Source organism: Dermochelys coriacea, chromosome 6 (assembly GCF_009764565.3).
Source record: "Dermochelys coriacea isolate rDerCor1 chromosome 6, rDerCor1.pri.v4, whole genome shotgun sequence".
NCBI classification, from domain to species: Eukaryota; Metazoa; Chordata; order Testudines; family Dermochelyidae; genus Dermochelys; species Dermochelys coriacea.
This window is the reverse complement of record NC_050073.1, coordinates 54,731,903-54,756,821: the sequence shown is the minus strand read 5'-3', so window position 1 is coordinate 54,756,821 and position 24,919 is coordinate 54,731,903. Positions and strand designations below refer to the sequence as shown.

The 24,919-nt window shown below is 47.7% G+C and overlaps 1 protein-coding gene across 4 annotated transcripts in view; it reads left to right on the top strand.

The window, feature by feature from the left end:
• Positions 1-24,185, top strand: part of CHRM4 (cholinergic receptor muscarinic 4) — a 43,389-nt gene extending 19,204 nt beyond the window's left edge. For 2 of the 4 annotated variants that reach the window (XM_038407020.2, XM_038407018.2), the window contains exons 2-3: positions 20,049-20,141; positions 21,898-24,185. In XM_038407020.2, the coding sequence (XP_038262948.1) occupies positions 20,114-20,141; positions 21,898-23,378 (1,509 nt within the window). In that variant the 5' untranslated portion in view covers positions 20,049-20,113 and the 3' untranslated portion in view covers positions 23,379-24,185. The remainder of the gene's footprint in view (positions 1-20,048; positions 20,142-21,897) is intronic. The other 2 variants (XM_038407019.2, XM_043516769.1) reach the window with 2 other exon arrangements.
• The last annotated feature ends 734 nt before the right edge of the window (positions 24,186-24,919 follow it).

Below are 24,919 nucleotides of genomic sequence, written 5' to 3'. Positions count from 1 at the left end.
CTTATAACCTATAATACCTTCTACTGATGTGCTTGTTAACCATCTCTAATGCAGGCTGCTCATGTCTCTCACATTCGTATAATAACAAAACCTTAATATAAAGTTAGCCATAAAGGCAAACACAGCCAGAAGCGGAGGTTTGGAGCAAACCTAGTGTGTGTAACTGTTTTTGCCCATTTGTGACTCAAGTGACCAGTCAAGGTTTGAGGCCCTGTGGGTGTTCCAGCTGGGTGCAGAAATTGGTGATAATTAGGTATTTCTTTGATGCAGTTGTGTTTATTTACAAAGAAGGCACAACATCCTGAGTGCAGAGGAATCAAATAGCAGGAAACAGCTTCTTTTGCTCACAGCAGAAAGAGCACTGTTTTAGCCTGCTCCCCTGGTCAATAAGCCTCTTTCCAGGTTTCATCCAGGGTCAGCCACCATGCTTTCAGCTTATCAGGCTGTCTCTCTCTCTGCCGGTTCTCCTCTGTTCTCAGTTTCTGTGAGATCTCTCTTCCCACACACACACACACACACACACACACACATACCCAAAACAATACTCAGCCAAGAGCTCCTGGGTGAGTTCACACATGCCTTTTGTTTTAGGTGGGGGCTTATGCTTACTGTTAGGTGGGAAGTCTTAATGGGGTTTTAACTCAACCCATAACAAGGTTTCATTCAGCTCATAACAACACCCCCATCTCAGCTTTGCTTATCATCCCGATGAGGCCTAAAATGGTGACACCTAACAACAACCCATCCCAAACAGAAAAAAATAAATAATTTAACAAATTAAAAATAATACATGGTTACATATTTACATATGTACAGTATCTTTCTGTCAGGATAGTTTCACATCAACAACATAAACAAATTTTGTTCTCAACCAGATCTGGGGCTTTTTTCTCCCTGGACTTCCTGTCAAATGCCAAGGAGGGATCCCTTTCAGTCAGCCTGAGGAACACAAAAAGAAGTATTTTTTCACACAACTCACAGTCAACCTGTGGAACTCCTTGCCAAAGGATGTCGTGAAGGTCAAGCCAAGACTCTAACAGCGTTCAAAAAATAACTAGATAAATTCATGGAGGAAAGGTCCATCAATGGTTGTTAGCCAGAATGGGCAGGGGTGGTGTCCCTAGCTTCTGTTTGCCAGAAGCTGGGAATGAGCGACAGGGAATGGATCACTTGATTACCTGTTCTGTTCATTCCCTCTGGGGCACTTGGCATTGGCCACTGTCGGAAGACAGGATACTGGGCAAGATGGATCTTTGGCTGTTCTTATATTCTAATGTATTGTTTCTCAGGAATTTGCTGTCTGAGGCATAATCTACCTACTCTGTCTGACTGGGGGATTCACCTCTGAAACAACTTTTCTAGCCTCACTTCCACACGCAATACTCTTAGATTCAGGGGGCAAACCAAGCTGACATCCTGCCCCATAACTGGAAGCACTGCATCTGTGTCCAATATGAAAGGGTTTTGAAACATGGATATCCCAAGACAGATTAAGTCACAAGAGCTTTTTCACCTATGAAAATGCAAAATCACACCCCGCAGCCCATTGAAATGATTTCCCTTCTTTTACTATGTGCTGCCTGTCACTAACATTCAGCCAAGGAACAGGAACCTGGTCCTGATTCAGCTAAGATTCCCCCAAGACTCTTGGTCTCAAGACAGGTTTCAACTACTTGCCATCTTTCCCTTTCTGGAAAGCTAGCACAGTAGGTTTCTGTTATAGTGGTTTCTGCCCGCATGGGCAGGACAATTTGTTCACTGCATACCAGTTGCCTACAAACCATTGACTCACCTGGGCCATATCTTTCAAGGGAATTTCCACAGACTGTATTTGTCAGACACCCTTCCTAGCACTGATTCCACAATTATTAGCTATAATGAAATCTAAGCCAATTATTAGCTCATCCATTATTTCAGCCATCCAGACTTCTTGCTTGAATTTCAGAGGTCCAATCTTCAAACCCAATTTTCCCACTTTTTAGATGGTTGCCCTTTACCCAGTCACTGTCTCCATTCAGATCAATCAGATGGTTCAGTTCTGGTGAACAAGTTCCCTTGTTTCCTAGCCTTTTTAGTGTGTTTGGTCTAATAACTATTATGTTTGAGCCAGCGTCCACTATCCCTATACTCATCACACATCCTGATATGCCCTCAATAGCCAAACTCCCATTATTGCCCTTTAGCTGCCCAGATATAAACAAAACCTGTGGGGCTGATCCTTGTACCTCTTCCAAGCTTTGCTCCTTCAGCTTGGTGCTCCCCCCATTTCCTGAATGGGAGAGCCGCTTTAACTAGACACTTATGACAGTCTGTCTTGGCCCGACTTTAATTTATTGCGATTTTTTTTGTGGCCAATTTTCTTTCAGTACCAGCATTTAACTGAACCATTTCCTTTAATTTTTGCATTATTGCTAATTTCCCTTGTTTTACAAACCAAATAGATCATTTGTTCTAATTGTTCAATATGGTCATTAAACAGATTAGAATCCCCTCCTTCATCATATATATTAGGCACAGAACTGTACTTCCAGGTGTTATGGCAATCAGCTTCCATCATCCTCACAACTAGCTGCTTACTCTTCTGGTGCATGGCCTCAAGGAAAGATTCAAGTTCTGGGGCAAATTCCACAGCCTCCTGGGGTGTCTTTGGCCTCCTTTTGCTGATCTTGATCTGCGAATCCAAGTCCAGCTGAACATCTATAAATTGGTCCATTGCCAGCCTATTCTGGAAGGCTGGTTGTACCTGGATATGCCAGGAACATACATCTCTACAGGTCCTCTGCCAGTTAAGGAGGGGTTTCTTCTTTCCCTCTCCTTCTAGATCTCAGCTGTGCCCTGGGCAGCTTAGCTATAAACCATATGTTCAGGGCTTGTACCAGGTTTGGAGAACTCAGTCCCTTTTCTGGCGGTAAGTTCTGTAGCACCATCAGAGCTGGGTCACCAAAGTTGGCTGCTAGTAAGCCCCCTTTCTGTCCCTCCTCCCCGCCATTTATTTGAGCTATAAAGTTGAACTGAACCAAATAAGCTTCCCAGGGAGTTTTCCCCTCCAAGATAGTGGGGCTTTTGCATTATTTGAGCTGGGACAGCCCAATCTCTCCCCTTTGGACCTCTGTGAGTTACAAATGGGTAGAAAATTGTTGGTCTGGTCTTACCCAAGTCCTCTGGCTGGCTCAATTTCTCACCCAGGTGGCTGCCTTCCATGGTGTTCTGTGACCCTTTGATTTCCTTCTGGAGCTGAATTTTCAGTTCTTAAGTCCTATCTGCAGCTCATCTCTGGTAGCAAGTTCCAGGTTGGCTACAGATTGCCTGGTATCCAATATTTTATGGAAAAACATCTGGTCTATGGAACTTAGGTTGTTGGTCACCTCTTTTCTGTCTTGCCATTTTAGCCTGGGAGATTTGCAGCTGGGCTTCCCAACCTGTCTGGACATTTTGTAGTTGCTCCAACAGAGATTTGACCTCTGACTGCAAGGCAACCCTCAGCCTCCAGATTCTGTTTTAGTTCCTTTGTAAAACCTCCAGGCTTTGGTTTAAACCTTTTGTGATATCTTCAGCTCCTGTTTTGGGGCTTGTTTGAAATCCTGTTGGCGCTTGGTGATTTCTGCAAGAACCCCCATTATTTGCTCCATCTTGGGTCAATAGGAATACCAGCTCACAAGCTCTCTCCTTGGAAAGTGGATCCTGTGGTGCTCCTATTTGAGGTGACAGCTAGTAAAAATTTAGGGCCCTGGGGATGTTTGATTGTTTGTTAGATTGTGGGATTTTCTTTGATGCCATCTTGCTTATTTACAGGAATGTACAAAGGCCTGTGTCTCTGAATGCAGAAGGAACTAAGAAGAAATGGAATGGTTTCTTAGCTTATAGCCTGCAAGCACCATTAGCCAACACCAGACTCAAAAAGTCTCTAGCTTTTTCCAGGGTCACACTGTACTTACAAAAAGAAAAGGAGTACTTATGGCATCTTAGAGACTAACAAATTTATTTAAGCATAAGCTTTCGTGAGTTCCATTTGTCTTAGGTAATGGCTTATACTTAAATGTATGTTAATTGAAGGGTGAATTCACACCTATCAATGTCCAATGGGGTTTTAACTCAACTGATAATAAAGTTTCACCTTAGCTTTAATATTATATCACTGTTAGGAGCAGGATGGGGAAAGCCATTTGCTTAGAGGCTCATGCCTGTTTACTTATACAGAGAGGTGCCTAGCACTGTTCTGAGCACTGAAATGGAATAAATTAATACTAATTCATTTGCTTTGATTAATTAATTTGATATGATTTTAACGAACATGCTCTATTGTCGCCAGCAGGCAACTTTCATGGGCGCCTTTTTAAAAACTGAAAAATAAATCAATCAAGTAGAACTGTAATTCTCAACCCTCCCTCCTGCCACCATTCAACCAGTCTTCCTAATGAACCACGAGTGCCATCAGCCTGTCTCCCTGCCTGCAGCCTGCCCACAATCAGACCTTCCAGTCACCTGAATACTTGGCGTTGCCCATATGGTTTGGAGGAGTGGGAGTCTTAAAGACTGATGACAAACAGCATGTGTATGTATTGCTCCAGGTAATACTGTCAGAGACTTTCAGCTCAGTCATGATAGTGCAGTAATTTTGTTTTCACTTCTCAGAATTGGTCATAAATAGGAAAAAATCATGAATTATTACTCAATGAAAAAAAATGCCCTACCCCATGCTATAAATTATTTGCAGCGAGTAATTCTTACAACTCTTTCACTGATCTATTGTTTATAGATGGGTAAGGAGTTAAAAGGGATGCCTCCAGTATGAAACTGCCAAGTCCGGGGCATTCCTGACACTGCAAGAGGAGTGACTGCATTTTAAATGAGCAAATACAATTGAATGCTGGTGAACTATTGATTCACCTTTACTTTTCCCTCTCTGTCTTTCCATTTATTTCCACATGTTAATTATCCAGAGATCACTGGCACTTGTGTCTGACACCATCAAGCACTGAACCGTCCCTGCCTGTATGAAATCTGGCCAATTCACTTTGCTAGGAATAGAATCACATTCTTTATTCCTTCTGTCTATCTATCATATTGCCAAGGTGCCTATTACTGGTATCAAAGAGCTACATTTTCACACTTTCTCAGGGGTGTGAATCTGTCAACTAGAACAATCGCTCGCTACATGTAAAGCAGTGCCATGACTCAGTAACTAATTAATGACTATTAGATAAAGCTATTATCACTACAAACCATCACTCAGTTCAGTCTCTCTCTCTCTCTCTCTCTCTCTCGTGTCACACACACACAAACACTCCATAAACAAATACTCATTTTATCATTCTCTTCCCCTCACTCTTCTTTCTTGCTCTCTTCCTTTCTCCCTCTCCCTTTCCCCTCCTTTCCTCAGAGCTTAGTTATCTGCCTGTGCTAATGCTAAAACCTGCATTGCATTTGCAGTTTAACATGACAGAACTAATCCCATTAGATTTTTACCCTCTCGGCACTTTTAGGAGAACAGAGATAAACAGCAAAAGGCTGGGAATCAGGGTGAAATGACTCTTGCTGGGGCCTTTACAGCTTTGGGCAAATTCCTTTGTCTCTGTCTCTAACCAAAATATGAAACCTGATTTGTTCTGACCTTTCATTAACCCCCGACCTTTAACCGTCAATGCTATAACTGCAACAAACACTTTCTTCAGCTGCACATGTTGGAATCAGTGTCCCAGGCACTGTGGCTTTGTCTTCATTGCTAAACAAGGGGTATTCTTACTGTGGGATCACTAATGTAGATTAGCTCTCTCACTGCAAAATCCTGGTGAAGACAAGGGCAGGTAGCTTCTACCTTGAGGTGAGATCAGCACTATCCCCCTTACCTGGGGTTGACTTCACCTAGATACATTACTGTTACTGTCCAATGTCCTGGTGATGAGTGATGTAGAAAGCATACATAGATAAAGAGAGAGCTAGATTTCCCCATGGCTTCCCCACACGTACTGTGCCAGATGGCTCCAGTGAAGCCATGAAGTGCACCAGCACTGTTGGAAAAGTGCAAGTTCTTTCTCCTCATCACCACACCAAAATATGTCAATATCAAACCCTACCTCTGCACTGCAATTAAACACCCACAGCTGGCCTGTGACAGCAGACTCAGGTTCATGGGGCTCAGGCTACAGGGCTTTTAATTGCGGTGTAGACGTTCAGGCTTGGGCTGGAGCCCAGGCTCTGGGAGGCTGCAAGGTGAGAGGGTCTCAGAGCTTGGGCTGCAGCCAGCATGAGCCCAAACATCTACACAGCAATTAAACATCCCCTTAGCCCGAGTCAACTGTCACGGGCCAGCCGCGGTTTTTTAATTGCAGCGTAGAAGCCCTACAGGACTTACTCTGCAGCTTTCCCAGATCCAGCTGGGGCAGAGCTCTAGCATTCCCACACTAATCAGATCAAAGCTACAGCAGAACCATGCTGACCAGACCAGAGCTACTGACTCAACCCCACCTTTAACCTCACTTTATCACAGCTGGAGAAAGGATTGTTTCATTTTTGTCAGAAACAAGAGTGCCATCTAGTGGCGGCTGGATCTAATGCCATCAGAGTGTGATGGCCAAAGACGGACATGCTGGAGCTAAGCTCCTAAGGAAAAGGGACCCCTGCTGGAATCATGCACCTGGTCAGCAGGACATGGGATAATTGGGACCAACACAGCACAATGAATCCCACAACTGTGTTACCTCTGGAGATCCCAGGCCATGGGTCTGAGGAAAGGGATGTGCAGGGACACAGGTGTGGTGGATGTCAGATTTCAGAGTAAAAAGAAAAGGAGTACTTGTGGCACCTTAGAGACTAACAAATTTATTAGAGCATAAGCTTTCGTGAGCTACAGCTCACTTCACGAAAGCTTATGCTCTAATAAATTTGTTAGTCTCTAAGGTGCCACAAGTACTCCTTTTCTTTTTGAGAATACAGACTACAACGGCTGCTACTCTGAAACCTGAGAATTTCAGAGTAGCAGTCTGTTAGTCTGTATTCACAAAATAAAAGGACTACTTGTGGCACCTTAGAGACTAACAAATTTATTTGAGCATACGCTTTCGTGAGCTACAGCTCACTTCATCGGATGCATTTGGTGGAAAATCAGAGGGGAGATGATATACACACCCAGAGAAATGAAACAATGTGTAGACATAACAATTTACGTAGAGGACTGTCCAGTTTGACCAATGTACATGACAAAGGGGCATTGCTGGCACATGATTGGAAATATCACATTGGTAGATGCGCAGGTGAACGAGCCTCTGATAGTGTGGCTGATGTGATTAGGCCCTATGATGGTTTGTCCCCTGAATAGATATGTGGACAGAGTTGGCAATGGGCTTTGTTGCAAGGATAGGTTCCTGGGTTAGTGGTTCTGTTGTGTGGTGTGTGGTTGCTGGTGAGTATTTGCTTCAGGTTGGGGGGCTGTCTGTAAGCAAGGACTGGCCTGTCTCCCAAGATCTGTGAGAGTGATGGGTCGTCCTTCAGGATAGGTTGTAGATCCTTGATGATGCGTTGGAGAGGTTTTAGTTGGGGGCTGAAGGTGATGGCTAGTGGCGTTCTGTTATTTTCTTTGTTGGGCCTGTCCTGTAGTAGGTGACTTCTGGGTACTCTTCTGGCTCTGTCAGTCTGTTTCTTCACTTCAGCAGGTGGGTATTGTAGTTGTAGGAATGCATGATAGAGATCTTGTAGGTGTTTGTCTCTGTCACATCATCACATCAGCCACACTATCAGAGGCTCGTTCACCTGCGCATCTACCAATGTGATATATGCCTTCATGTGCCAGCAATGCCCCTCTGCCATGTACATTGGTCACAGTCTCTACATAAAAGAATAAATGGACACAAATCAGACGTCAAGAATTATAACATTCAAAAACCAGTTGGAGAACACTTCAATCTCTCCGGTCACTCGATTACAGACCTGAGGGTGGCTATCCTTCAACAAAAAAACTTGATAAACAGACTCCAAGGAGAGACTGCTGAATTGGAATTAATTTGCAAACTGGATACAATTAACTTAGGCTTGAATAGAGACTGGGAATGGATGAGTCATTACACAAAGTAAAACTATTTCCCCATGTTATTTCTTCCCCCACCCCACCCCCCACTGTTCCTCAGATGTTCTTGTTAACTGCTGGAAATAGCCTACTTTGCTTGTCACCATGAAAGGTTTTCTCCTTTTCCCCCCCTGCTGTGTGATGGCTTATCTTAAGTGATCACTCTCTTTACAGTGTGTATGATAAAACCCATTGTTTCATGTTCTCTGGGTGTGTATATCAATCTCCCCTCTGTATTTTCCACCAAATGCATCCGATGAAGTGAGCTCTGGCTCACGAAAGCTTATGCTCCAATAAATTTGTTATTCTCTAAGGTGCCACAAGTACTCCTTTTATTTTTGTGGATGTCAGGGCAAGGGTTCCCAAAGGAGACCTCTGAAAGTCTGTTCCAACCCCAGATTTTTAGGAAAAGGCTTCCACCTGGTGTTCTAGTGGAGTGTTTCTCAGCAACCAGCCCATGAACCAGCACCAGTCCCTGAGATCTCCTGACACAGTTAGGAAGGCATCAATCAGTCCCTGGTACCAAAAAGGCTGAGAAACACTGCTAGTGGACAGTCATACAGTCTACTTGCAAAGGCCCAAATCTGTGAGCAGCCATGATGCTGCCTATGGTATCCCCCTTCTGTTGCCAGGATGGAGTGGGGACATTGGAAATTGAAAGTGATGGCTAGCCTTGGGGGTCGTGTGACTGCCGGAGGATTTCTGGGTGGAGTTGAAGATGCCATTTTCACCTACAAAGCACTAAATTATTGGAGACCTGGCTTTCTGACAGATGCCTTTTTCTCCATGGAGTATTGCAAAATCCACAATTCCCAGAGGGTGTGGTGTAATTGTAAGGGGTCTGGAGCTGAAATTGTTCTTGGCCAGGGGTCCAGCTCTCTGTTATTGCTTCCTGCTTTGATTTGTTATAAGCCTATTTGGAGCCTTTCAGACTGTGTCACAAACTTACCTGTTCTTCCAGGATTCCTGGAGGGGAGGAGTGGCTGACGGGAGGGTTTTCTGTGACTTGGAATGTGTCAGGGTAGCTTCTTATTAAGATTTATGAATAGGTTTGTGCCTTATCCCATGTGATATCAGAGGTTCAGATATGTGAACTGTAATTAAATACATCAGCCCCATCACTGTTGGGGAGGAAGGGAGTACATAGGGCTCAGCATCTTTCAGGCTTTGCTCTTCCTCTAAAGGTCTTGATTTAATAAGCCCAGATCAGAAGCCGATCTCCTCTGGGAGGCGATTACACTCATATGCCTTTGAGAAACTAATTGGTTTATCTAATTCATCTCATACCCATATGTATATGTCCCTCTGACAAATTTATTAGAGTTTGTCTTTATTTCTGATGATGATTCTTGTTGAGCAGATACATTACATGGAAGTATGTTTAATCTATGTGCTAGCTTCAAATCCTGTGCTGATCAAAAATGAATGAATCTTCACTTAGCTCCAAGACAAAGCCACCATGCAGTTTAGCAGAACTGTTTGTCTCTGGTCAGAAGAGAAAGCCGGACTGGAATTGCAGGGGCGAGGTGTATCAAGCTTAAGGTGCATTGGGCAGAGCTGAGGTGAGGGACCCCCAGTACTGGAATAGCAGGTGGTGCTGCAAATTGGAATTGAGATGTGTGCAATGTTCAGGGACCCGAGGAGGGCAAGTTGGAATAGCAAGGGGGCTGTGAGTCAGATTGAGGGGCATTTAGGGCTGGATGCAGATGGGCCCAGGACTAAGTAACAAAGGGGCCTGCAAGGTAGGACTCTCTTCTCTGGTGCCTTCTCAGTCTGTGGCTACTGATACCAGGGCTGGGTTTTAGCAATACTTCGAGGGAAGGCAGCTTTGTCTAGTGATTAGAACAGTGGCCTACACATCGATGTTGGGTTCTAACAAGGTGGTAACCAAGGTGGGCGAGTGAGGCAGCTGCTCAGGGTACAAAGCCGGAGAAGAGGGCGGAAAAATGCGATGGATGATAAAAAACACAATAGGGGGTAGAACTCTGCAGGGGGACTGAGATCCCGTGTGTCCCACCGGACCCACTGCCATAATAGTGGGAGCAGGATAAAAATTCAACAAACAATGCAGGATCGAGTGGGAGTGGGTATTGCAGAGCAGGGCGGGAGCGGGATTAAGAATAGTCCCATTCAGGGCTGTAGTAGGAGGCGCAATATGCTTGATTGTTCCATGTGCTACAATACCTAGTTACAGCACTGGTTCTAGTACCAGCTTTGCCACATGCTTGCAGCGTGACCCTGGGTGAGTCACTTCATTCTCTGTGCCTTAGTTTACTGAGCTGTAAAATGATAGTTGCAGTGACACCTGTTTCCAAAACAGTTTAATTCCAAACGGTCATTTTTCAAAGGTTCTAATTTAATCTCTTATTGTTAGCTGAAATTTGGCCTGTTTATTATCAGACCAGGAATGATTTTGTCGAAAATAGCAAATACACAGCTCAGCCATTTCTGAGAACAAAGAGTGAAAAATTTCAGTGATTTTTTTGCTTGTTTTTGAACAGTGGCAGCACCTCAGAGGCAAGTATGAAACACTTTGGAAGGAATACATTCAGTAGTCCAATGACAACTGGTGTCATGTGGCCAGTTATGCCATGAGCATACACATGTTGTTTGATGCGCAATAAAATGAATGCTTCATAGATTAAGGCTAGAAAGGACCATAGATCATTTAGTCTGTTCTCCTGCATAACACAGGCCTAGAATTTCACCTTCCTCTATGGTTACCTCTGTATTGAGCCCAGTAATTTGTGTATGAGTAAATCTGATCTTTCAGAAAGGCAGCCAGTCTTGATTTGGAGACATGAAGAAATGGAGAATTCACTACTTCTCTTGACAGGTTTCAGAGTAGCAACTGTGTGTTAGTCTGTATTCGCAAAAAGAAAAGGAGTACTTGTGGCACCTAGAGACTAACAAATTATTTGAGCATAAACTTTGTGACTTTGTCTCACCCATAACTATTTCACATTTGGGGACAATGTATACCTTCAAATCAGCGGCACTGCAATGGGTACCCTCATGGCCCCACAGTATGCCAACATTTTTATGGCTGACTTAGAACAACGCTTCCTCAGCTCTCGTCCCCTAATGCCCCTCTCTACTTGCACTACACTGATGACATCTTCATCATCTGGACCCATGGAAAAGAAGTCCTTGAGGAATTCCACCATGATTTCAACAATTTCCATCCCACCATCAACCTCAGCCTGGACCAGTCCACACAAGAGATCCACTTCCTGGACACTATGGTGCTAATATGCGAAGGTCACATAACCACCACCCTATATCGGAAACCTACTGACCGCTATTCCTACCTACATGCCTCTAGCTTTCATCCAGATCACACCACACGATCCATTGTCTACAGCCAAGCTCTATGATATAACTGCATTTGCTCCAACCCCTCAGACAGAGACAAAAACCTACAAGATCTCTATCATGCCTACAACTACAATATCCGCCTGCTGAAGTGAGGAAACAGATTGACAGAGCCAGAAGAGTACCCAGAAGTCACCTACTACAGGACAGGTCCAACAAAGAAAATAACAGAACGCCACTAGCCATCACCTTCATCCCCCAACTAAAACCTCTTCAACGCATCATCAAGGATCTACAACCTATCCTGAAGGATGACCCATCACTCTCACAGATCTTGGGAGACAGGCCAGTCCTTGCTTACAGACAGCCCCCCAACCTGAAGCAAATACTCACCAGCAACCACACACCACACACCAGAACCACTAACCCAGGAACCTATCCTTGCAACAAAGCCCGTTGCCAACTCTGTCCACATATCTATTCAGGGGATACCATCATAGGGCCTAATCACATCAGCCACACTATCAGAGGCTCGTTCACCTGCGCATCTACCAATGTGATATATGCCATCATCAGTGCCCCTCTGCCATGTACATTGGTCAAACTGGACAGTCTCTACATAAAAGAATAAATGGACACAAAAGAGACGTCAAGAATTATAACATTCAAAAACCAGTTGGAGAACACTTCAATCTCTCCGGTCACTCGATTACAGACCTGAGGGTGGCTATCCTTCAACAAAAAAACTTCAAAAACAGACTCCAATGAGAGACTGCTGAATTGGAATTAATTTGCAAACTGGATACAATTAATTTAGGCTTGAATAGAGACTGGGAGTGGATGGGTCATTACACAAAGTAAAACTATTTCCCCATTTTATTTCTCACCCCACCCCACCCCCCACTGTTCCTCAGACGTTCTTGTTAACTGCTGGAAATGGCCCACCTTGCTTATCACCATAAAAGGTTTTCCTCCTCCCCCCCTTCCTGCTGGTAATAGCTCATCTTAAGTGATCACTCTCCTTACAGTGTGTATGATAAAACCCATTGTTTCATGTTCTCTGTGTGTGTATATAAATCTTCCCACTGTATTTTCCACCGAATGCATCTGATGAAGTGAGCTGTAGCTCACAAAAGCTTATGCTCAAATAAATTTGTTATTCTCTAAGGTGCCACAAGTACTCCTTTTCTTTTCACTTCACTTGATAGTTTCTTCCAGGGGTCATTCACCAAGAATGAGGTGCCATCCACACACTGCCACTCATGTTTCCATGGACAAGATGATCTCTTAGGATCACAATGCATTTGCTCATGTGCATTAGAAAGTGAAGTGGTAAATCGACTGTTAGAAGTAGGATAATACGGTGTTTATGGAGCCCTGACTCCTTTGACATATATGGACTGAAACAAAGGCTCTGCATTCTTGATCACACGTAGTGCACTGGGCAAAGTGTTCAGCTGCTGCCGAGGAGATAATTGCACTGAATGAAATAACTGTGTTTATTTCATTTTTTTGTACAGAAGGATAATTAATAATACTGTGGGCTTTTTATCATTCTTACCCACCTCCCAGTGGACTGGTGACTGCTTGCATTATTTACTTGACAATGGGGCACCTTCTCAAAGCTCTGTGCATCTCTGACACAAGTTACAAGAGCAAAAGTTTAAATAGCAGCTTATCTGCACCTCCCCCATCCCCGACCTCCTGACAGTCTACAGCTCTCAGCCTCTGGGGAAATAAACCTCCTCCCCCATGCAGATCTAATCCCCTTTAAAACCACTTCAAACGTGTTTTTTGGTCTCAAGAAAAGGGCAAAACATTCTTCTGATGTGGAGAATATGGTTCTACAACTGAATGAAACCCCCCCTCCAACGCTTTCCCCAAGCTTGAAGATCCCATCCTGAGGCATGTGAGGATTAATACTTAGCTGGCCAGACAGCTGGAGGAGGAATCGGTTTGAGGTTAAGGTGATGGACTGGCACTCTGAAGACATGGTTTGCTCAGGTTCCCTGTATGTCTTGTTGTTCGTATTGCCAAAGCACTGATGGCTCCATTCAGGGATCAGAGCCCCAGTGTGCTAGGTGCTGGATAAACACAGAACACCCTGCCTCAGAGAGCTTAAAATCTAAACTCTTTGGGTAAGGCTTTCTCCCTGCATCAATTTCCCATCTGTAAAATGGGGCTAGGCCTTCCCTGTCAGGTCTGTGAGGTGCTTGTGTTGGTGGGGGGCCACAGAAAGACCTAGATGGATCTTATCTGCAAGGACTCTCAGGAGCATAAGGGCAGCAGGAGAGAAAACAACTCATAAATTGCAGCTGAAAAGCCAAGAGAGGCATGAGGACAAAAATTGAGTTTGTTCCAGCTTGTTGATGAAAGTGAGTCTGGGAGAGCATCCGCTGCATGCACTGGATGAGTGACAGGGAGTGCAGGGAGCAAATCCAATTGGCATGGAAGTTTATGGCTCCTGCTGGTTGTCATCCCTGCGAACCCTTTCAAAATTCCATTTGGTCTGAGCCAAGACTGCATCTTCCCTCTGACTCCTGTGTTAGTGAGCAGAGAGGAGGCAGCAGACAGAGGAGAGGCATAAAGAGAGGGAGATGGAGCCAGAGAATGAGACGGAGGAGAGAAGGAAATGAAAGTGGGGGGAGGAGGAGTGAAAAATGCAAGGGGGGGGTAAGTAAGACAAAAGATGAGCAAAGGGCAAGAAAGCCTGTAGGACGTGGGGGAGGGGGGAGATGGGGTAAGTGAGCTGTAGCTCACGAAAGCTTATGCTCTAATAAATTTGTTAGTCTCTAAGGTGCCACAAGTACTCCTTTTCTTTTTATGAAGAGAAGGATAATACACTTAGGAGTCAACTTGCCCTGAGGGACAGGAGAGTGTTTTCCTTTAACACAGGAATGCTGGGATATTGAGGGGAAGCAGGCCCACTGCAGTCCCCACCCAGATCTCACTCCTGCCTCCCCCGCATTGTCTAGCTTCAAGTTCCTCAGGCTTTTCCATAAAGTGCCCTCCATAGAGAGAGTATCCCAGGCATCGCTGCCCTCCTAGTCACCAGTGCCCGGCCCCTACCTCTCCACAGCCCATTTCCCATCACCCAGCCCCGATCCCCAGCTCCTTCCCTCTCACCAGCTCTCCCTCCAGTAGCACCTGCCGCATGAACGTCTCTAGACTTTGAAACAGAAAGAATTGTCTGCGTTTAAAGTGAATATCAGCTGGGAAAGCTGCCAGTCCAGTCCCGGGGGGCACTTTGGACCCTGGGTGCCCTGTGCCTACAGCCAGCACATGCTGAGCCTCAGAGCTTTTCAAGCAGCACAGCTGGTGATTCAGCTGATGTATCCTAGGGTGGCTGCAGAGTGAGGGGCAGAGAAGAGCTCAGGAACAGGGCAGGCAGAACAGCGCCCCCCCATCCCCACCCCCAGCCACCCCAGCCATAGGCCGTGCTCACGAGCTGAGAAAATGATGGCAGCCGGCACTCAGCAATCCGGTCTGTGCAGGGTCCTAGTTCTTGAGCAGTAATGTTGGAGATGCCCAGTAAGTGGCTTTCACGGGTCTGGGAAGTGGAGGGTAATAGGGAAGTACCCCTGTTGGGGAGATTGTGACTCTGGTGAGTAGCACTGAAATGGACTCTCCCATCCTCTGATCTCATATTTCTGTTTTTTGGGAGAGGTGGGGCAGTCACAGGGAAAGAAGGAAAGAGAATGGGCCAAATTCTGTCTGTCACACTGCTGGAGATCCACAACAACTCCACTGAGTTAAATGAAGTCACTCTTGATCACCGAGGTGTCACTGAGACCAAAACAAGACAGGGCCCAGGTGGCACCATTCGCTTTTCTCCTTGGGCTTGTGCACCACCAGCAGCTCAGATGGTGTGTTCTGCCGAGATGCAAATCAGCCCGTAGAAGACGCTCACACGTATTAGTATGGACCCTGCTAAAGATGGGCATTTGTTTTGAGCTTTACTGAGTGAATTTGTGTCCCTCCTCCCACCCCTTGAGGAAAGGAGCCAGACTCCTCCCTCCCAGGCCAGTGTGTTAACTTCTAGACAGCTGAGGCCGTTCTGTGGGGCCCCGGTGTACGGACGTCAGCATAAACCAGCCAATTGTGCCTGACTTGTATTTCCTTCGGGCTGAAGCCCAAGCTGCTAGAATGATCCAGGGCAGAAGGGGCTGAGGTGGGAGCTGGCCTGGGGATGGAACCCCAGAGCTGGGGGTGTTGAATGGATAAATACCAGGAGTGAGCCCCTGCATGGTAAGCACCTGTGGCCTGAGCTGAGGAGGGAGCTCAGTTTGGGTCTTTGTAACTTTGCTAGGCCTGTGTGGTACCCCAGGTGCTGTGTGTCTCTGCATGACTTTGCCTGCATCCAGGAGACTTGTCTGCAGGGCTGTAACGGAGCCTAACACGCAGCGTTGTGTGTCACTTTGTTACACTAGGGGCCCAGTTTGTTACTTCCCCATGGGCCCAGCCTTCAAAACTGCAGGTCAAGTGCCTTCAGAGGGGCACAGGGCACTTAATCACTCTAATGATGAACAGACGGCATTAAACACCCCGTGGGGGATAGGATCCAGCTGGAGAAGTGTTGGTATTCATTCATAGCATAGCTCCCAAGGCCACAGACACAGCCCACCTCAGGAACCATTCCACTTTCTTTCCATCCACAGCGGTCAGCAATTGATCCCTTCTGTGTTGGGGCCTGATTTTCCCTTCGATCCCAGGCCCCTGGGAACTAGCTGTCCCTTATAGAGTGCTCTGCAGGTGCTGAGATGCAGGCCGCAGTATTTTTTCCATAGTCCTGGGCCCTGCCCCTGACTGTTTCAAAGTTAAACCTGGGTGTGGCCAGTGTCTCAGTCTTGCTCAGTGAGAGCAGTGAGGAAAGGAGAGAGAGAGGCCCCTGAGGTAACCGTGCCGCGGCTCGTTCAGGGCTTTGCAGATGAAGATTAGGACCTTGACCTGGATCTGGAACTCGGCTGGCAGCCAGGTCAGCGTGAGTGCTGATGTGAGGACGTCAGTCAGTCTTGCTTAGGTGCTGGTCATTGTGAACTAGCCCCTGGTGTCAAACCCAGGCAGGGGGACTTGCCACAGCCAGTGCATGGATCATTGTCACAGGGGTGCACCGGAGAGGAATGATTGATCATAGTCATTTGGCAACCCAGAGGTAACAGGTTACCTGTGTCTCTAGAAGCAGTGAGGAGTCAAGCAGGATCCTGAGCCTATGCCCCAGTTTCACCGTTAGCAAGCAGTGGGTAAAGTGACCATTGTTACAACAGGGCCTCAAAATGCTTCCTTGCTGACCTGGGCTAAGTTGTAGCAGCTGCTCTATTTGCAGGCTCCCAAAGCACTGTGGCTGCACTGCTAGTCTGCATCTGTCAAGATGGCATGTGAGCCTGTGACATGGCTCGGTCCTCCCTTAGTGGCCTCACACTCATGATAAATAAGAGGTGCTAGGATCAAATCCCCTGGGACAGCCCCAGTTGGGGAGAGGAGAAACCCATTGCAGGTCTCTGGGCTTCGTATCCAATGGATGAATGGAGCCATCTTTGAGAACTCCATATATATCTAGTGCTGGGGGGGGGAGCAGCCTCTCGGTGATCCATGGTGCCAAAGGCTCCGGTGCACCAGGCAGGATTAGCACGTCCGTTGAATATGGGAGCTGCTTCCGTGATGCGTCTGGCTCAGAGAGCCAGTGAGAAGGCCCCAGTAGCGGGAGGGTGTCTAGGTGTTGCTTGCTTTCCTGTTACCACTTTCACAATGAACTTTCATAAAACCAAGAGGTGGGACTCTTCAGAGAGCATCATCCAGCCACAGGGAGGGGCCTCCTCCAGCGCCTCCTCCCCTGTCCCAGGGCTGGGCGAGGTTTTATCCTCTCTGTTCCTTTTGGCTCAAGGTGCTCGCTGTATTCCTGTGCTCTAAAGCTCCTTCAAGCACCAGCCCAGTTGCTTTGTGACTCCTGATCTCAGAGGTTTGAGTTCCCAACCCCTCTCCCACTGAGGACAGCAGCTGAATCTGATTTTCCACTTTGCATCGGGAAGGCTCTTGTAAAACATTTTATTTGTCCGCAAATCAGGTCAGGTCTCATGGGGCACTCTCCTTTGGCTCCCTCTCTTCCCTCCTCAGCCTTGTGCTCTCTAGTGTCTGACTGGATCCTGTCATGGCTAATGACACTGAAGCTCTTCTAGCCCAATGCCTAGTTAGTGCACCAGATCTAGGACCCCATTTTCCCCAAGTAGCCCCCAGTGGGCTCCAGTGAATCAGGCCTCTACCAGGAAATGGGTTTAACAGCCTTTGGGGCAGGTTAGGTGGGCTTCAGTTAGGGTAGGTCGAGCTTCTATCAGCTACACAGGGCGAAGCCCACAAAGATTCTGCTGCTTTAATGAACTCTCCAGAATGTGTGGCTCTGTAGAACTCGGCTAGAAATACCGTGAGAGGCAATGGTCTCTCACTGCCACAGTGTCTGGCCCAGGCTGCATTCTAGACGTACCGAAGCATTGTCTGTGGCCAAGGGCAGGCAGGGTGTGAGACTCGGTAGGTGCAGCAGACCAGTTTGGGGTGTGAATCAGACAGGAACTGTTTCCTTTACCAGGGTTTGCAGCTCTCACAGTCACTCCTTTCCCTCAGGTCTCCAGATACACTATGTAATAGGTACCTGTAGATTCTGCCCCTGCCAGGCCACTTTGCATGGAGTCTCCTGAGTTTCACTTACAGTTGTGTGTGGGCTGTGGAGTCATGGTGCTGGCTGCTTTCTCAGGCAGTCCTCAAAGAGTCACGCTTGCCCCGGTTTATTCATGCAATAATTATGGGACTTCTGATGGCTCAGTGAAGGAGATGGAAATAGTCCCAGGTTGTCAGTGGCCTGTTCTCTTTCCTGCTGGTACCAAGCTGGCATAATGAGACCTGATGTCTCAGTGGCTCCCCTGGGAAGGGGGCAAGGGCTGCTCAAGGAGTTAAAGGTGCCAGGGATTTCTTCATCCCATTAACATTCTGCAAGAGCTGCCTGCAGCCAAACTAAATAATTGTAGCTCCAGGCTGACAGTGTGACCCAGAAAGCAGAGCCATGTCTAGTGAGTGAGCCACATTGGCTTAGGGTGTGCATGTGTTTGTTTGCTGGGGTAGGGATAATCCCCATGCAGGCAGGTCTGTCCAATGCGGGGGAGGTGGGGGCTAGATAATCCCTCTTTCTCTTGTTGGAGGGAATGGAGGGTCTTGACACTAAGCTGTGGGGTGAGAGGCCAACAGTCCCAGCCCAGAGTGAATCTTGGTTGGGTTAATCAGACTGCAATGGATCCACTCCTTAGTGAAATATTTATCAGGTGCAGCTATGCGTTAGTCACTCAGGGTATGACTACACTGCAGTTAAAAACCAGTGGCTGGCCCACGCTAGCTGACATGGGCTCGTGGGGCTTGGGCTAAGGGCTGTTTAATAGCAGTGTAGATGCTCAGGCTTGCGATGGAGGCGGGGCTCTAGAACCCTGCAAGGTGGAGCTCCAGGAGCCTGAGTCAGCTGGTGCGGGCCAATGGGGGGTGTCTGACTGCGGTGTAGACATAGCCCAAGTGGCTGGCTCATTAGTTCTATTTGCTCATGAGACTCTGAAAATCAGACATCGAGCAAGATGGTGTGCCAGGGGGTTAAATGCAGCTCTGCCCAAGGTGCAGCCTCTGTCCCTGAGTTTCTCCTGGGGGACAGTGAGTGCAGTGTGGGAATGAAAGGGTCCTGATATCGATGGTGGGTACCCAGTGTCTGTGCAATGAGAGGATGGGGAGAGCTGCATTCAGCCCCCTCTGTGGCTGGGACTCTGCACAGTTCCTGCAGGTTACAAGAGCATGCTAAAGATTGAGTGGGACATCTTTCTAGACGTCGTGTGTGGCTGTCAGAAGGCATAGAGAAGGTCAGTAGGCATGAGGGGCAGGAGTGTTATGGGGGAGAACGATGTTGGGGAGCAACTGCTGGGGGGGGACTTTGATGAGAGAGGATCAGGCAGCACATGGGGTGATGTGGAGGGGGGATGCAGCAGATGATCAAGGAGCATTTGTACTTCTAGCACAAGACAGGCAGACCTTCTCCAGCTCACACAGGGCCTTTGGGGCACAGGTGTGGCTCACGCTCAGACCCATTGGTAGTCTGGTCTGTCACTCCGATGCTGGCATGCTGCATGGCTGGTCAGCCCTAGTGACTAACCGGCCTTGGGGATGTGCACACAGCAGCTGGGAGGGGCTTGCCACTGCAGGCAGGCAGACACGTTAGCTCTGCTCAAGCTAATGTGCTAAAAATAAAGCCTGGTGGCCCAGCAGCACGGCCGGCAGTCCAGGCTAGGCACTTGAGTACAGTCCTGCCCACGGCCCTGGGTATGTACTTGGGTGGCTAGCCCAAGCCGCCACCTGGGCTGCTGAGGCACAGGGCTATTTTTAGTGCACTAGCTTGAGCAGACGAGTGTCTATCTACCTGTGCTGGGAAGGACCTTCCCAGCTGCAATGTAGACCTGTCACTTGGTGTGATGCTCACATCTCTTTATTCCATCAGCTGGGCCTGGCGATTCAGCCATTTGTTGAACAGTGAATATTATTGGATACATGCTGATGTTCAGAGCTTGCCCCAGATGCCGTATCTCCTAAAGGGGTTTCTCAGTGCTGCAGGTCACACTCTCATTACCTGATCAGGAGTTTGCTCTTGTCTCTCTTCTAGGTCTTCATTTCCAGAGGGAGCCATTTGCTGTTGGAGACCCACGTGAGTCCTCCCCACACCCCAGCATGAGCTTTCCCAGGATGCCAAGCCCTGGTATAGCCCATTATTTTGTTTGGGTCTGTAGTGTGGTCATGAAGGCCTAGTGATCCTCTTTCTCTACCCCTCCCCCCGGCTGTTCCACATGAGACAGGGACACAACGGAGGTAGTGACATATACATGACAGCCCAGTGCTCACCATTACCCTGGCTGGGGAGCTGGCTTAAGGCCACTAGAATTGTTACAATGAACACGGTTGTTCAACCCCCTGGACTGCACCTCTCCTGAGGGTTGAAGAACATCAGTGGCCAGTGGGGAGATGGAGAAGAAGGTTGCTCAGCTGCTGCCCAGGCTGGACCTGTCCTTTAGATAAACACTGGCTGTGTTCACTTCCATGGTTGTTGGGTTGGCCCTCTCACAAGCACCCAATTCCCTTTTAAAATTTTGGGCTGAATGGTAGGGGGGTTGTTCAGAGAGAAGGCCAAACTTCCTGCATTCACCATCAGTTTCCATCTCTCTTCTGAGGTCTGGTAAAACACCTGCTGAAAATGGCATTTCAGCAGGACAAGGAGGCACAAAGAGACCTAAACCTGCTGCTTGGGCTTGCCACAGAAGAGGAGCCACTGCAGCTTCCCACCCCACCAAGCCATTCTCACTCTGCTTCATTTTCCCACAGAATCCATGTAGCCCCATCAGGGTCTTGCAGGGAGCAAGGGGCCCTTTCAGGATGAGTCACCCAGCACAGTACAAGAAGCAGACAGCAGAGGGCAGGATTTCCATATCAAATGCCTTGAGGATGGGCTGGGAGCTCTGTTAGCAGGACCCTTCCTTTGGCTTTGCTCTTTAGAGCTTTCCTTTGGAGCTTTTGTGTCTCCATAATCTCATGCAATGATTAAAAACAAAGCCGAGAGATGGTTCCAAGGCTGTTCTGCTTTGGAACACAAACTGCTGCCATGAACAACTCCTGGGGAGAGGGCTGCAGGGGCAGATGGGCATGGTACAGCACAAAGAGATTTTCAAGCATTAGCTAAAAACAACATTGGCCTGGGAAAATGCTGAGTTTTAAAGAGACACAATTGCTCAGGCTGCGCAAATCGCTCACTCAGCCCAGACTCTCCCTCCACGCTCTCACAGTGATGGCTTTTCAGCTACAGCTTCAGTTATGGGGAGGCAACAAGAGTCTTTTGTCCAGCTTGTGAGCGAGGGAAGGAGGCCTGAATTCACTCCATTCCTCTGGGTGCAGTATGCAGGAAGGGGATTGGACCTGTTCTGCTGCGAGTTACACTGGTACCATCCCAGTAAAGCCAATGGAGTGTAAGGGGTATAAGTGAGCAAAATTTGGCCTCCTCTTGACTTAAGTCTGCATCATTTCCCTTGCTCATTAATATAGATGTAATAACAAGAAAGGCCTGTGAAAACCAAGATGCCCTGTCTAATTGCCTCAGTCCTGACCTACAGTGTTCCTGCTCCTCTCCCATTATTCTGCCCCCTGCTATTCCAGCCCTGGGGTCCTCTTATACAGCTCTGCTGACGAATCTCCATTGTTTTAAAAGTCTAATAGTCGGGGCCAAAAAGGGTATCACTGGGGAGCTAGAGGATATGGGAAGAGATCTGGGGGTGATAGGAGAGATAAAATTGCGGCTAAAACCGTCCCATCCTTTTTTGCAAAACCAAAGACGACATACATAGAAAAATACTGTTAAACTTGTAGGAAACTTGGTTAAAGGAGCCCACAACTGCAGAAGAAGGAGGGCAGAAGGGAGAAGGGTGCCTATGTGTAATATTCTTCCTTTCGCTCCCTCCCCACTGCAGAATCCATGCATAACCTCTCTGCTCAGCCCTGGCAGATGAAGATGGCCAATCTAACCTATGACAACTTCACCAATGGCAACCGATCTGCAGTGGTCATGCAGCATCCTTCCAACCAGTACAAAACAGTGGAGCTGGTCTTCATTGCCACGGTAACTGGCTCGCTCAGCCTGGTCACTGTGGTGGGGAACATCCTGGTCATGCTGTCCATTAAAGTGAACCGCCAGCTCCAGACTGTGAACAACTACTTCCTTTTCAGCCTGGCCTGTGCTGACCTGATCATTGGGGTCTTCTCCATGAACCTCTACACGGTCTACATCATCAAAGGCTATTGGCCGCTGGGGGCTGTGGTGTGTGACCTCTGGCTGGCGCTGGACTATGTGGTGAGCAACGCCTCTGTGATGAACTTACTCATCATCAGTTTTGACCGATACTTTTGTGTCACCAAGCCCCTGACCTACCCGGCTCGAAGGACCACCAAAATGGCAGGGCTGATGATTGCAGCAGCTTGGATATTGTCCTTTGTTCTCTGGGCGCCTGCCATCTTGTTCTGGCAGTTCATCGTTGGGAAGAGGACAGTCCCTGAGCGGGAGTGCTACATCCAGTTCCTATCTAATCCGGCCGTGACCTTTGGTACAGCCATCGCTGCTTTCTACCTCCCTGTGGTCATCATGACTGTGCTGTACATTCACATCTCACTGGCCAGCAGGAGCAGAGTGAGACGGCACAAGCCTGAGGGCAAGAAGGAGAAGAAGACTAAGCCACTCAGCTTCTTTAAGAGCCCACTGATCAAACAGAACAACAACTCCTCTCCCAAGAGGGCGCTGGAGGTGAAGGAGGAGGTGAGGAATGGTAAATTGGAGGACCAACCCTTAGCACAGACAGAGGCTGCTGGTCAGCAAGAGGAGAAGGAGACTTCCAATGAATCCAGCACAGTCAGCATCACCCAGACCACAAAAGAGAAGCAGGTGACAGAAATCTTACCAGCTGGGCAAGGGCGGAGCCCTGCCCACCCACGGGTTAACTCGACCTCCAAGTGGTCCAAGATTAAGATCGTCACCAAGCAAACTGGTACTGAATGCGTCACGGCCATTGAGATTGTCCCAGCTAAGACAGCTGCCTCTGCCCAGAACACCCTCTCAAACAATCGCCCAGCCAATGTTGCCAGGAAGTTTGCTAGCATTGCCAGGAGTCAGGTGCGTAAGAAGCGCCAGATGGCAGCCCGGGAGAAAAAAGTCACCAGAACCATATTTGCCATCCTGCTTGCCTTCATTCTCACATGGACTCCTTACAATGTGATGGTCCTTATTAACACCTTCTGTGAGACCTGCGTACCCGAGACAGTGTGGTCTATTGGGTACTGGCTCTGCTATGTCAACAGCACCATCAACCCAGCCTGCTATGCCCTCTGTAATGCCACTTTCAAGAAGACCTTTAAGCACCTTCTCATGTGCCAGTACAGGAACATTGGCACAGCTAGATAAGCTGGCACTGAGGGACTGCTTGTCAAGATTACAAAGACTCATTCTTTGCCTCTCCTTTTAGGGGGTTCTCTGCTCCCCACTCACAAGAGATGCAGACTGTTTAGAGATTCCACAAGATGCCCTTCTCCGAATGCAGCTGTATGATGCAGCTCTTTTACTTGTTCTCAGCCTGGGAGAAGGAGCCCTCAGACATGCATAAATCAAATAACAGCTCCTCTTCCTACACAACCCCTGACTCTACACTGGAAGAAAACAAGGAAGAGGGAACACCAGAGGAGTGTCCCCACCAACAGGTTCCATAGTTACTTTGAACCCCATGTAGCTCCTCCCTCTGGAGCTCTTGGCTGAATTGGCAGCTATCTTTGCTCTCTAGGTAAAACCGTGGAGTTTCTAAATGGGGTTCCTGCTGATTACACCTGTGTCACAGTGAGGTGTCACTGTGCAATGAGAAATGATGTAACTGAAATCCCTTCTTTCACTCCTTGAGCATCCTGATGGCTTTGCAGGTCACATGGAGAGAAGGTTCCTGGCATCAGGAGGGGTTCAACAGGGTCTTAAACCATATACTGCCCAAGAGAAAAAGGAACATAGATCAGCCACTTTGTCATACATCAGGTGTCAGATGATTCCTTTTGGACCAACCTGGACTGGATGGAAAAGGCCTGTTAGATGACCCAGACCATCTCCCTGGGGCCAAGACAGGATTGTTCCCGGTCATGCATTCTCTAGTGGCTTTAAACATCCCACAAGATGAATGGGGTTCTCACCCCTTCCCTCTGGGGCGGTGACTCCATAGCCTGAGCCATCTGCTGGTCTGAAAGTCTTTCCTGTGAGTCAACCTCGGGGTTCCCTTTCTGAACTCCATCCCATTCCTGCCGGGGCCAAACACAGAAAGACTTGTTCCTATGTGAGCAGCATAAAATCAAATGCCACTCTGAAAAACAAAAGAGCTTAATACTGCAAAGAAAAAAAAAGTCAGTGTGAGAGATTTATCTCCACAGCCCTGAGGAATTGTGACCTCTGAGAACTGTGTGTGGCAGCATTAAAAATAACTGCCCTTGGGGGCTGCGCTGCTCACAGGACAGCAGTGCAGAGCAGCCTGCAGAGGGGAGCTCAGCTAGCTAGAAGGGAGTGGGGAAGCGGCTGTGGAGTTGCTTGGTGTGGCCAAGACTCCCTTAAGGTTGTATGGGTCATTGAGTATGTTCCCCTAGCAGGTGCAGAAGGGACACTTTGCCTATGGGGTTCTGGACCCTGAGGGAAGGGACAGGAAGGCGTGACAATGTGGACCTCCCCAATGGCTACTGTCCCCAGTGCAGACAAGCACCCAGGGATGTGAGAAGGAGCTGGCCACGGAACTTTGTAAATGGATGTAATCCTCTCATCAGTGTTATCATGGAGTCCTCAGCATGTGGGGTTCAATGTAAATGTACAGCCCAAATCCTAGCGTAGTTGTGTACAGGCCAAACCAATTCATGCTGTTGCTCAGCTTCTCTCAAAGTCAAACGCTGTCTTCCCTCTTGGGCAGAGTCAGATAGCTGTGT